General features: G+C 50.0%; 1 protein-coding gene across 1 annotated transcript; it reads right to left on the bottom strand.

The window, feature by feature from the left end:
• Positions 1 to 86: 86 nt before the first annotated feature.
• Prelp (proline and arginine rich end leucine rich repeat protein) lies at positions 87 to 13,263 on the bottom strand. The gene is made up of 3 exons (XM_076873157.1): positions 13,162 to 13,263; positions 5,130 to 6,121; positions 87 to 2,662 (listed from the first exon to the last, which is right to left on the bottom strand). The coding sequence occupies exons 2-3, from the start codon at positions 6,103 to 6,105 to the stop codon at positions 2,487 to 2,489; spliced, it is 1,152 nt and encodes a 383-aa protein (XP_076729272.1). The 5' UTR covers positions 6,106 to 6,121; positions 13,162 to 13,263; the 3' UTR covers positions 87 to 2,486.
• Positions 13,264 to 13,714: the final 451 nt, after the last annotated feature.

The raw sequence follows: 13,714 nt of genomic DNA on the forward strand, positions 1-13,714 counted from the left end.
CAGGGGATAGGGATACAGATGACTTTAAGGTATTATCTTGACCTGTTCACAGTCTCAATTTCAAGCAAGTTGTTTTTCATATTACTTTATTTCCTCTGCTGTAAAGCGTGTTGAAATGTGAAACTTGTTCCACAAAGTTAACATGGTCTTCAAGAGAGAGTAGCTATATGTGCAGAGTACACATACACACCTATGTACACACCTGTTTATGTAGATGCCAACAGCACAGAGGCGATGAACTTGGGTAAAGAGAAGGGGTTTTCTAAACCGAAAGGCAACCTGCCCATTGTGTGTGCTTGGCCAGGGTAGGGGTAACCTATGATGCCAATTGAATGCTACCCCTGTGGTGTACAGCTGCAGAGAGCAACACAGGGAGCAGACGGATTCTAGATGGGGCAATGAAATGACGATGATGGTGTGGCGGCTAAAAGAAAATAGTTCAGGTTTGCAGGACTAGGCTCCCCCTGGGGAGTCACAGGAGCTGTGCTCCCCTGAGGGCCTCACCAAAGGGGCTGAGGTCACAAGGTGTGAACAGGTCCGAAGGGGGCTTATCCAGGCCATAGCACCAGGTTGCTTACAGCCATAATAATATGTTGACTTTAAGCAGGAGCCTTGGAGAAACCAGCTGCAGCCAGAAGAGGAAGCTGAATGGAGCAGGGAAAAGAGTCGGGGGTGGGATGGGCCTAGAAGGTGCAAAAAAGAAGTGAATGAGAGTATAATAGAAATGCCTTAATGTTAGGGACTCGGCTTAATCCAACTTCTTGAAACCTTTGGAGCTTTTCTCATCCTGACTTGAGGGTGGGCACTGTGTTACCTGTTTCCAGAACATCTACCTCTCCATACTCCCCACCAGCATACACACTCAGGACTACAGAGGGTCAGAGCCCCTGGAGTAAATTAGGGGGGGAGAGGTAGGTGAGGAAGCCCAGGTGCCACTTGGAGACCTGCTGACTGCTCATCTGGGCCAGGTAAGGAGAAAAGAGAATCCTCTGGGGAGGGACAATCATATAGGGAATAAATTACTGCAAAGAAAGGGGTAATAGGTAAGACTTGTCCAGGATTAGGATGTGCTGGAGAGTGCAGAGATGAAGACTTGGCACATGAGAACTGGGACCTCAAAGGAGCATCTTATCCCCACCTGTGTTTATGGATGTGGGAGCTGAGAGCAAATGGATCTGTCAGGATCAAGGTCAAACTGTATTCTCATCTGGGCTCTCCAAGGTTTCCCATTTATGCTCATTCACTGTTAGTAAAGATGCAGACCTCTGCACCTTTGTGCCCTTTGGGCTCTAGAGGAGAGAGGCACCATGCACGTCACCCATGGCTCTTCCAAGCTGGAATCTTATACCAGCTTCTTAACCTTGGAACATCACCCCACTGAGAGGGTGAGGAGTCTGGAGCCAGCTGTGACCTTCAGCAGCCACCAGGTGTCACTGATGTGTCTGTCTTAGAAATGGGGGCCAAATTCCAATGTGGCAGAGGCTTCTGGGAGATTTCCAGATGCTCCGCCCCTTCTTCCGTGTTCCTCAAGAACCGCCTGCTTGGGGGTGGAAATGACTGGGCTGATCACACTAACACAGAACAGATGGTGGGGTGGGGCGGTGTCTCTTGACCTTCCACTGTGAACACTGTGTTCCCCAGGGCCTCAGGACTTGTGTTAAAGTTGGGTCACGGGGGCTGCAGGGCCCATCTCTACTGACATGGGCCCAGCCTCAGACTCTGATCCCCAGCCCTCTCCCTCTAGCTGAATCCCAGTTCTTTGAGCCACTGTTCCTATCTGAGGCCCAGCAGGAGGGTGTATGCTGGGTTTGCCTGGAGAAGGAGGAGGGACTTCAGACTATCCCTGTGCAGAGACAGCCAGATGCAGGCCCTTTGGGAACCCTAATCCTCCAGTCCATCTTGGTCATTCCCTCACACTTCCTTCCTGGATAATGAGGATGGCAGAGAGCAGTGCAGTGTCCCTGAACAGGGAGGTGGAACAGCAGTTTTGGAAGGAGGGATCCTTGGTTGAGGAGACCTGGATTTCTCAGCCTCTTTGGGGCAGCGTTGCCCAAGATGGAGAAATCTTCAGCAGGACTCTCCGAAGCTCACCTCTGGGCTTCCCCAAATCATCTCTGTGTCTCACTTGGCCAGGACCAAGGTCAGATGTCAATCTATGGCCCAGCCTGAGCCAGGAGTGATGGGTGGAAGAGGGAAGAGGGTATGTGAAGTCCTTAGGCATACATCTGTGTTTCTGGAGCAGAGGGAGATCACAGGAGGCCAGCCGTTAGGGGGTGTGTGTGCAGGGGGTGCCTTTGACCTGGGTGGGACCAAATCAAGCCCTGGGAAGTCTTGCTTCAGAGCTGCAGCAGAACATACGGCATCTCCCATCCTCAGAAAGGGGAGAGGTAAGAGGCAGGGCTGGGAGCAAGAGAGGGCGACAGAGAAAAATGATGGGCACAGGCGCCTTCAAGTGCGGTCAGAGGAGGTCCAGCCCAGGGCAAGGTCTAGATGACCACGGACTGCAGGAGGCGGAAGCACATCATGAGGTCCAGCGGGATGGGTGGCTTCAGGAAGTTCCCATCCAGCCGCAGGTAGCGCAGGTGTGGCACGTTCTCTAGGTCTGAGGAGAAGTCGTGGAAGGCCACCAGGTCATGGGGACAGATCTGCGTCCCATTGATTTCTATGGAGAAAGAAGGGGAGACGTCAACAGCAGGGTGCGTGGGAGGCAAAGAGAAGGAAGGACTCTAGAATTCTCTCTGGAACTAGCCGACCTTGGGAATGGGTGACCATAAATGGGTGGCCCTAACCTCCAGGCTGTTTACTCATTTGCAAAATGTCTGAAGTTGGAAATGATCAATAATTGTTATTGAAGTCACTCTGGAGAATTGGATGTTAGGATATCCGACCCATTGCATCCTGGGGTGTTAAATTGGAAGGGGTCCTTAGAGATTCCCATGATCAGGTTTATGCTATAGAAAGAGGAATCTAGCTAAGTGTGGAGAAGGAACAGGGGGAGGGAAGATCGGAAGCCACGGGGATGTGAGAATTACTCTGGAGAATTACGCCTGTGGGGTGGGTGTGGAGTGTGAGGATGGATGGAAGATGGTTATGTCGACAGAAGTTGGGATGACAGGAAGAGGAACAGGGAGCTGGGGAGTGACGAGCCCACTGATTCTCAAGTGTCCGTGGCCTGAGATTCCATTTTCTCCTTTGCCTCTTGTGAGACAGATGAGGCATGTCATCTTCTACATAAGATTCTTTTTTCTCCCTAAGCCTGGCCTTGCTTGTCCTCTGTGGAGATGAAGGAGGGGAGAGAGGGAGCAGTCATTGTTGTCTTCTCTTCCTCTCCTGTTTTCCCTCTTTCATGGTGGAGGTAGTGGAAGGACCCTGACCCAGGTGGATTTTCCCACAGGGCTTTATTGTTTTGTGCCTTATTATTCTGACACTTGTTCCTCATTGTGTGAAATGTTGAGGGTGGTGCCTGCCCTGTGCATCAATGAGGGAATGTTTGTGATGTCATTTTGCAAAATGTACAGGTGGCAGCAATATGATAATTGTTGAAAACATAATTGTGCCAAGCATGGTGACACATGCCTGTAATCCCAGTGTCTTAGGAGGGAGGCTGGTGCAGGAGGATTCTGAGTTCAAAGCCAGCCTCAGGAGCAAGGCCCTAAGCAACTCATCAAGACCCTGTCTCTAAATAAAATATTAAAAAGGGCTGGGAATGTGGCTCCATGGTTAAGTGCCTCTGGGTTGAATCCCCAGTACCAAAAAAGAAAGAAAAGAAAACATAATCATCATGCTGACCCAGGTCCCACTGTGCCCATCCTATTCTATCTGTTAGTGATGTGGAAGTCAGGCTGGGTGGGGTGAGCGCTTGCAGTGGAGGGCATGATTTTTTTGACTTCAACCTCAGCAGTCTGAGATACCTCTCTGCAACATGTTTTTCCACAGTCTGGAACTGTCACCATCTATTAATTGAAGTGTCCTTTCTGTCTATATTCTCAACCTATTCATCTTTCTGGGGTTAATTGCTATCCGCAGGGTAAAATTAGACTGTTTTTCTATTTTCCTGAATTTGTTTCTTGCAAGATAAACAAACAAACATCTTCTTCACTTCTTGTAATTATCCCAGATACATGAACAGGCCTGTTGTGTCCATTTGTTCCAAGATCACAGAAACTTAAATTCTCTCTTTTTGGATTAGAAACCAAAGATCCTCTCATAGTATCCTAGGTTTCCCTTTCTTTTTCCTTGATTCTCTTCACCCTTCATTCCTTATATGAAGGGAGCCAGATACTCTTTCATTTCTGACATTCTGATTAAAGCAAAGTTGAGACTCTCCACTTCCTGTTCTAAGCTGCAATAAGCTGAGGACCCTGTAATATAGCTTAGGCCAACTCTCTCTCCAATGTGCAACTAAACATTGCAACCTTCCAGACAGATTCAGAAAGCACCAGCATACAGGCATTTTTTTCCCCCTAGCTGCCACATTTTTACCAGTTGTATATGCTGAAAAAATATCTGCCTCTCTGGATACCTTTCACAGACTCTTTAAAACTGAGGTCCAACTTTGAGAAGAAGCTTTCTCCCACAGTGCTGGCTTCTGCAGCACACAAGCCCAGGACATTTCAGGGTGAGCATTCAATATTTCTATCCCGTTTTTAGGAGAATGTCCAGGAGTATATTCTGTGTCTACCCTATTAATAGATCCAGATGCCAAAGAAACTGGTACTGATGAGAACAGATGGAGGAAGAAGGCCTATTACCCTCCAAACATGGCATTTTGTAACTTCATCCATATTTAACTATTAAGTCCTCCTATCAACCTTGTGCTACAAGGTATTATTTTCATTCTCTTTTTACAGATGAGAAAACTTCCTGGAAGGGTCAACTAACTTTTCAAGGTCACATACATACAGCAAGTGGTAAGGCCAAGATTTGCAGTCCAGAGATCAAGTGGATGCTTTTCCAGTGCTAAGGAGCAAACCCAAAGCCTCCTGATGCTAGGCAAGCGCTTACCACTCAGCCACATCCTTCCCAGAGGATGCTTTTGGTATCCCCCACTCTGAGGCTCCTGAGAAAGGGTGTAGAGCCCCCACCCTCCCCGGCCCTGGCCCCTGCAGCCCTGGCCCCACCCCACTCACTCTCTATGCTGTTGTTGTTGAGGTACAGGTGCTCCAGCTTGTTGTTGATGGCCGGCACATTGCTAATCTTGTTGTGGGACAGATGCAGCACGAGCAGGTTGGAGATGTTGAAGGAGTTCTTGGGGAGTCCCCTATCCGACAGCCTGTTGTAGTTCAGCCGGATGAAGGCGAGGTTGGGGAAGCCCTTGAAGTATCCATTAGGGATGGTCTCGATCTTGTTGCTGTCCAGGTAGAGCTGGTGAATGGCCGAGGGGACCTTGGGTGGCATCTTTCTCAGGATGTTGTGGGCCAGGTTGAGCTGCATGAGGCTCTTGAGGCCCTGGAAGGTGTCGGGCTTGAAGACGCCGTCGCTCAGCCTGTTGTGCTGCAGATCCAGGAGCAGCAGGTTCTCCAGCTTGCTGAAGACGCCCGGGGGGATCCTGGAGATGTGGTTCTGGCTGAGCCTCAGCTGCTCCAGGTTCCGGGGCAGGGCCGAGGGCACCTCTTCCAGCTGGTTCTTCTCCATGTAGAGGAACACCAGGCTGGGCAGTTTCTCCAGCACCCTCTGGTCTACCTTGCGAATCCGGTTGTTGTCCAGGTTGATCCACCTCAGGCCCGTGGCGTTCTTGAAGGACTCCACAGGGAGCTCAGAGATGAAGTTGTTCTGGAGATAGAGGTAATGGATGCGGGGCGGGATGACAGGGACCTTGCGCAGGTTGCGGCTGTCACAGTAGAGGGCCGATGGGAAATCAGGGGGGCAGTAGCATTCCCGGGGACAGTCAGGGAAGACAGATGGAGGGCCTGGAGGCAGTGGGGGAGGCAGGTCTGTGGGCTCTGCTGGCTCATGGGGCTGAGGAAAGCTTGGAGTGGGCCTGGGCCGGGGCTGGGGCCGGGGCCTGGGCCGGCTCCCGGGTCTTGGTCGTCTTGTTGACTGGCCTTGGGCCCCTGAGGCCAAGATGAGGAGAAGTGGGAGGAGCCAGCAGAGGGATGACCTCATGATCCAGGTGATTCACCTGCAGAGGGGAGACACAGGGGTTCATTAGTCTGCAGGGCTGCAGGGGTAGATGCCTTGACTCTATGGCCAGAGTCAGGCAGGACTGGCTCCTGGGGAGATGGTACAGAGCTCGGGGACTGTAGAGCAGGTGAGGATAAAGAAGGCTCCAGGTTCTGGATGTCCCACATAGTAGCAATGAACCTGCTCTGGGGAGGATGGTCCATCCTGGGACAAAGCCCACTGAACCAGGTCAGTGTTGGAGAAAGCCCTTGACCCCTCTGGTCCTGCAGCTCTCCGTTTGTGGCATGAAAAGATCATTCCTGCCTTTATAAGAGGCATGTTAGGATGTATGAGCCTTGAGTCCTGGGGTGTTACATCTGGAAGAGTCCTTAGAGATCCCATCACAGTGTTTTTCAAACTGTGCCTCCATTTCCACAGGGTCCCTTGGGTTGGGGAACTGAGGAGGTGGCCCTGGGTACTCTCAGCCCATTCTTGTACCAACTTAGATTTTAAAAATCTGTTGTATACATTGAGGTTTAGCCAAAACATTCATTTGAGAAAAGAAAAGAAAAAATTTCATTACCAAAAATGGTTTGACCCCACCAAGAACCCACTGTTTACAGAAAAGTGAGTCTGGAGGGGAAAAGTGGCTTGCTAAGGCCAGGAAGTCATTTCACAGACAACTGAGTACAAAAATCGAAATCTTCCGCCTCCCAGAGCAGAGCTCATGGGAAGAGGAAAGTGCTCAGACAGCCTGCATCCACCCATGCTCACCCGTGCTCTGGCCTCCCCTCTCCTCGCCCACTGCACTTGGCTCAGAGAATGCTGGTCTTTGCCAGCATAAGCCATGCCAGGAATTTCTCCCCAGATGTGGAAGCTCCTGGGAAAATAAATAGGAAAGGAATAGAAAGATATAGGGGAAAAGCACTTTTTCCTTTGACCTGGTATTTTTGCTCCCCATATCCTTTGGAGTTGGTAATATTGAGGTAAGCTATCAAGAGGAACTTCCTTTTGTCTTCAGTAACATTAGAACAGGAAGCTGAAGGATCTTTTGGATTTGCTTTTCCATTGGCCTTGATGACACCTCAGATAGGGCCATGTGGTTGGAGTTGAATGAACCTAGGGAAATATCAATGTAGCCGTTTCCATAGGCTTCCTCCCCTGGCCTGGGCTGGGAAGGGTCTAGGGAGAGGGTGCCCTGTACCTTCCCTTTCTAAGACTATCAACCCTACTCTATCGCTGCTGGTCTCCAGCCAAGGACCCTTTGGATTTTTTTGTACTTTCCGCCCAATTGTGGTGGTCCACCCCCTGTCCCGGTCCCTGGGGATGCAGGCTTCTTGGGTTTCATAGCTTTCACTCACTTGTGCACACACACCCTAGAGCCCAGCTGCACACTCTTGCACACCTACATGCATGGTCCTCTCCCCATTCCACACATAGAAGCAGACTCACACTCGCATGTGCCCTGTGTGTATGCATGTGTGGGAAGGAAGCGGAGAGGGAGGTTGGCTTCTCCAAGGGGGTCTCAGGCCATTTTTCCCTGGGCCTCTCTATCCCCACGGGCCTTGCAGTGAGGTTCCTGGCCTCACCTGCTGCGGAGGTGTGACAGTCTGGCGACCCACTGAAAGGACTGAAAAGACAAGACGTTCATTGTGGAACCTTAAACTTGAGCCTCATGGCTGGACTCCAGATCACTTATATTTGTTGAATTATGAATTAACACTTTATAAAGCCTATAATTTTCTGGAAAATAGCACACAATCATATTACATATAAATTAAGGGGGTAGTTTAAACACTAATATTCTAAACATAAACATTTTTAAAAGCCCAACTTATGGACCTTGTTTCCCCACCCCTCCTTTGTGAATTTCTTTGTATTTTAATCACCCAGAAGTCTGGAAATACGCCAGAAGTAAATCTCTCCTGCTGTGAGAATACTGGCTCCAAGGCCAAGTCTAGTGGCGGCTGAGGTTCCTTATTCCCCTTCATTGCCTTTGTCACCAAAGCACATGTGAGGTGCCCTTAAAGCAAGCAATGCTTGCAGAGCTTCCAGAAACTTCCTGCTCTGTTATCTGGGAGTGACTTGGGAGCTGGCCTCTGCAGGGGTGGGTTCTCAGTGTCACAGAGCCTGGATGGCCATTGTCAGGGTGACATGAATGGGAAGGTCAGTCCCAGTTCTGCCCTGCAGGGCCACCACATCCCCATCTCCAGTGCCAGACCCTTGGAGAACCATCTTATCCTCCCACTAGTCCCTTTGACCCTTTTGCATTCCAGTCCTCAAGGGCCAGCCAAATTCCTCCCAGAACCTACAAGAGGCTCCCTAGGAAATGCACCCTGGGGCGTGGGGCATGGGACAAGTTTCCACAGAAGCTTGGAGCCCCAGGCTGAATCAGAGCCACTGCACAGCCTGAGCACACAAGGAAATAGGGCTAGTTTCTAAGGCCTTTTTCAGGGGCCTGCTCTGCCCTACAGAGCTTGGCTGGCAGCACAGTAGATCTCTGGCCCAAGCTCAGTGATATCCTAAGTCTCTAAAACCAGACCCAAGATCCTGGAGGTACCCAGACTTCAAGGAGAGTCACAGAACCTCTCTCAGAGCCCCAACCTACCCCTCTCTACTCCTGCCTTCTGTCCAATGTCAAGCTCCCTCAGGGTGGAGTGTGCATGTGTGTTTCAAATTTCTTATGCTTTTGCAAGCACACCTCCCCACCCCATCCCCGCTTTCTGCTAGTCAATGACCGCTTGTTAGACACCTACAACGACATGATTCATGCATCCCGGTCTCCAGCACCGGCTCTCACAAAGGTGCTGCTTCATGGAGGGGAAGAGCAGTTGCTTTGGCCAACCCTAAATTCATTCTCTACATTTAGGCACATTTCCTAAGAGGGTTTAAAATTCAAATGTGAGTTCCAACTATATAAATCTGATCTTGAACCCTAGCTCTGACTCTCTTCCCCGGGCACCAGCCAGCTCATCTGTGTGGGGATTTAAATGAGATCATGCATTCGAAGGAACGCTTTCAAGGTCAAAATCTCTACAAGTGGCAGGACTTATTGATTTATCTATTTATTTATCTACAAAAGAGTGGGTTCTCTAGGGAGTTCATTGATCTTTAAAGTGAGCTATTCCTCTTTCCTATCTATAACATTTTTTTGAGGTTAGAATCCAGGACTGGTACAGTGTTTCAGCTTTGAATAAGGCTGGGCTGAGGCCCAGAGGGTTGTCAAGTCCTTAGGAGCTGGTTTAAGGATAGTTGGCTTTGTGTGGAGAAGTCAGGGTTGTCTTCCAGGGCTGGGCAGGGTTAGCATCAGTTTTATTCCATACTATGAACTGACATTCTTACAACAAATTATCTGCCTAGGTAGTCATCTTTAAGTGTCCTTGTGGCTTAGCACAGATAGCTACCCTGTCCCCGAGCCAGGCCTATGGACATTCCCTAGACCCCATTTTTGGTGCTGGGGTTTGAACCCAGTGCCTCACCCACCCTAAGCATGCACTCTACCACTGAGCTACACACTTAGTCCCATCTCTTCTTCCTCTTCTTTTTCTTTTAAACCCAGACTTTTGAAAGCCATTCTGTTTTCTATATCTCTTCCTGTAGCCCAGAGGGCAATTGGAAGCAGGGACAATCAGGCATCTCTGCCCGCTCATTTGTAGAGGAATGAGACAGGTGCACCCAGTCAGCCTGGAACTCTTTCCAATCCCCATTAGGACTGGTGTGGTCCTGTTCTGAGCCTCAATTGCCTCATCTGTAAAATGGGGATAACAAAACCTTCTCTCTGTCTACATTCCTCATGCATTTGTCGGAAGGGAATGTGATAAGCAACTTTTAAATGTGCTACCGATCAAAGAGTGCTAAAAATAAATATAACATTATTATGGAGAGACCATCTGTCTCCCCAGTGTCTACCACAAGGCAAAGTGTAAACAGAATGAAGTTTTATGGCCTCCGGCAACTAGTCCAGAAGAGCAAATTTTCCCTTCTGGGAAACCAAAGTGGAAGAAACCAGAGTGAGATGACTCTTCTCCTCTGACAGCCTGTTGCCCAGCATGGCCTCCTCTCTGCTCCCTCCCTGGGTTTCGTTTTCTTGTTGTAGTACTGAGGATCAAGTACTGAGGATCCGCTAACCCATATATGCTGGGCAAGCACTCTACCTCTGAGCTATGGCCCCAGTCCTTTGATGTTGAAACAGGGTCTCACCCAGTTGCCCAGCCTGGCTTCAAATTTATAATCCTGCCTCGGCCTGGTGAGTAGCTAGGATTCCAGGTGTGCACCACCAGGCCTGGCTCCACCCCAGCATCTCCAGCATCTCCAGCTGCTTAAGAAGGACAAGAAGAATCTGTTTGCCAGGAATGGTGGCGCACGCCTGTGATCTCAGTGGCTCAGGAGGCTGAGGCAGGAGGATTTCGAGTTCAGAGCCAGCCTCAGCAAAGGTGAGGCATTAAGCAACTCAGTGAGACCCTGTCTAGGAATAAAATACAAAATAGGGCTGGGGATGTGGCTCAGTGTTTGAGTGCCCTGAGTTCAACCCCCAGTACCAACAAAGAAGAAGAAGAAGAAGAGGAGGAGGAGGAGGAGGAGGAGGAGGAGGAGGAATCATCATCATCTGTCTGATGGCTCCAGTAATTATAGATTTGGATCCCAGCCAGATCTGCAGTTGTTTACCCTGGGCATACTAATACCTTTCTTTCCCCCCCAGTGCTGGTGATCAAATCCAGGACCTCGTACATGCTAGGTAGGCACTTTACCCCTAGCCAACCACTTTTTGGATTATTTTGAAAGTTAAGTGAGTTAATGTGGCAAAGTAAGTGCTCAGTGAATGCTGAGGGGTTATTGATAATATTTCAAGGTAAGGGGCCTTTTCTCCTTCAGCCTCGTTCAAGGGCAGCCCCACTCACTGCTCAAAAGCAGGGGTCTTTCTTGCAGTGTAGATATTGCCTCTTCCATGCAGAGCAACTTCTTTGTGACTCTGAAGACTCCACTTAGGACTCGGAATCAATGAGTTTGGAGAGACCCTAAAAGCCCCCTGGCCACCTGGGAAAAGCTAACTCTGTCCCTCTGGTTCACTAACCTCGCCCCACACTTTCTGCAGCTGGTAAGAGGGTAGCAAAGGTGGAGTCTCCTTCCTCTGCTGCCTGGGGGACAGTCTTTCATACCTGTTTTTTTGTTTTGCCCCTCTGGCTTTGAGATGCTTCTCTCTCTCATGCTCAATAAACAAGGCTACCCTCCAGGGAAATGAAGAGGGAGCAAAGAACTTCACAGTAGGCCCGACCTCTGAGACAGCCCATCAGAACCAAAAGCTGTCATGAAGAGGAGAGGGAGTCTAGAAGGGTTGGAGCTCAGCCAGCATCATGTTCGGCAGATAAGAAGAAACAGGAGCTCTTTGAAGCTGTGCTGAGGGAACTGTGTTTCTGGAATGATCCTTTGTGATAGGGATGCTTGGGCTTGCAAGCAGGATGTGGAGGGCCACTCACCGGGGACAGTCCTATTCCCTCCAGTGCTCACTCTGACTCTCCAGATTAGGGAGGGCCTTTTGGGACACTTGGAGCTCCTTTTCCAGGCAACCACACAGCCTTCTGCTCAGAGAACACTGGGGAAGTCCTGGGTTTATACATGGCAGAAGGTCTCCCTTAGGCCCCAACTCAGTTTATCAAGCCCCAGCCAACCACTGGGACCCTGGGTATATTTTAAAAAACATGGATTCCTGGTTTGCATTCAGCCTGCCTGGAATGAGGGTCCACACACTGTGTTTTTAGCAAGCTCTCCTCACAGCCACTGTCCCCACCACCCCTGGTGGTCTGGAGATGAGCTGTGCCTGGGAATCCTGCCAGTCCAAACCCTGCCTGCCACGAGACCTCCACTCCCCACCTTGTCAGTGAGTTTTGGGGATGGGGAGGGGTCCCCATTTTTCCCCTCCCTGATAGCTTAAGGAATAACTGTCTTCTTTTCCCTCTACCACAAGATCCCCTTTCTAACCTCAAGGGTTGTGTTAATTTTGGAATGGCTTTAAGGAGAGATTTTTTTTTTTTTTTTTTTTTTTGCCTACAAAGGAGAAAAAAAAAAAAAAAAAAGAACAACAACCCAAAACACAACTGCCCTAGATTTGGGAATCAGGACCTCTAAGACTTGCAGGCTGGATGTGGTGGTGGCACATGCCTGTAATCCCAGTGGCTCAGGAGGCTGAGGCAGGAGGATTACGAGTTCAAAACCAGCCTCAGCAACTTAGCAAGGCCCTGAGAACTTAGCAAGACCCTGTGTCTAAATTTAAAAAAAAATTAAACGAGTCGGGGATGTGGCTCAGTGGTTAAGTGCCCCTGGATTCAGTCCCTGGTACCAAAAAAAAAAAAAAAAAGACTTGCAGGCAGGGTTGCTTTCTTTTCTTTCTTTCTTTCCAAAAGCCAAGTGGTTTGGACCAGGAAGACAGAAATTCGGACTGCTGAGCAGATCTGCTTGGAAGGCTACATCTTTCTCCCTCCTACCCAATTAAGCTCAAAAGAACGGAGAGAGCCTTCCAGCTCCTGTCTCTCTCGTCCCCTCCCTGCCCAGCCTAGACTCAGGACACATGATTTTCTTTTGGCTCTGCCATCTCCGTGGGAAGACACACTTTCTCTTTGCTCTTACAGCTGGAGAGGTGTGTGAGAGGGTGAGAGACAAGATGCAGAGAGAGTGTGTGTGTCTTTGACAAAGTGTGACAATACATGAAAGGTGCAGAGAGATGGGCTTAGTGTCCAGTTTCTATGGCAACACCTGCTCTGTTGGAATTCTGTGTGCGATGAGACGTAGCTCTCTGGGCTACAGCAAACATCTGTAGCAAGAAAGTTTCCCTTTAGCAGCAGCAAATATGGGGGTACAGGAGGATAGAGAGGAGAAGAGGAAGAGGGCGGGGGAGGAAAGCAGGAAGACTGCATCTGAGCTCTTTGGGGAGGAGGGGGGAAGGAAGCGGGGGACACACTGGGAAGACAGAGGCTTGATCAATAAGCTGGATGGGACAGGGCAGGGGGTAACTGGCTGGAAGAAGGAGACTTCAGATCTCCTGGGCCTCTCCCAGCCTGGGCTTACCTGCACACACCTGCTGTCCTCAGCTCTGGGTCGGGCGGTCCTCCTCTCCCTCCCCACCCTTCGGTGGAGCTGTGGCAGCAGAGAGCCAGCTAGAAGTTCTGATCTCCCTGTGGTGGTGCTGCTGACTTTTCTTCCACCAGATCCTACTGGGGTGGGGAGGTTAGGTTAGGGGGAGGGAGGGGCAGATTGCAGGGAGGGAGAGGAGGGAGGGAGGAGAGGAGGGAGGGAGGGAGCTTGGGAAAGGAGGAATGACAACAATAAAGTCTTTATTTGGCAGCCAAAACTCCAAAGACTTCATCCACACACCATGCCCACTAACGGACTCGCTTTTAATAATGTTTCCTTCTGCTGCTGCTGCTGCTGTTGGAGAGGCCTGTTTGGCCCCTGTTTGGAAAACAAGCTAAATTAACAGGGGAACAGGCATGGGAAGCAGCCTCTGTAGGCCAGGCCGGTCCAGCACCAGCACGGGCCTGTTGAATTCCTCCTTACAAGTGCCTTGCTTTGATGCTGGTCTCTCCCTGGTGTTAGATTCCCAGCCCAGTGAGGGGGCTGG

The sequence above is a fragment of the Callospermophilus lateralis genome, chromosome 13 (assembly GCF_048772815.1).
Source record: "Callospermophilus lateralis isolate mCalLat2 chromosome 13, mCalLat2.hap1, whole genome shotgun sequence".
In the NCBI taxonomy this organism is placed as follows: Eukaryota; Metazoa; Chordata; class Mammalia; order Rodentia; family Sciuridae; genus Callospermophilus; species Callospermophilus lateralis.

Coding starts and splice junctions, on each gene's coding strand:
- Prelp (XM_076873157.1), bottom strand. CDS start 6,105: ATGAGGTCATCCCTCTGCTGGCTCCTCCCACTTCTCCTCATCTTGGCC. Junction 2,663..5,129: donor CAACAACAACAGCATAGAGA/GTGAGTGGGGTG, acceptor CTTTCTCCATAG/AAATCAATGGGACGCAGATC.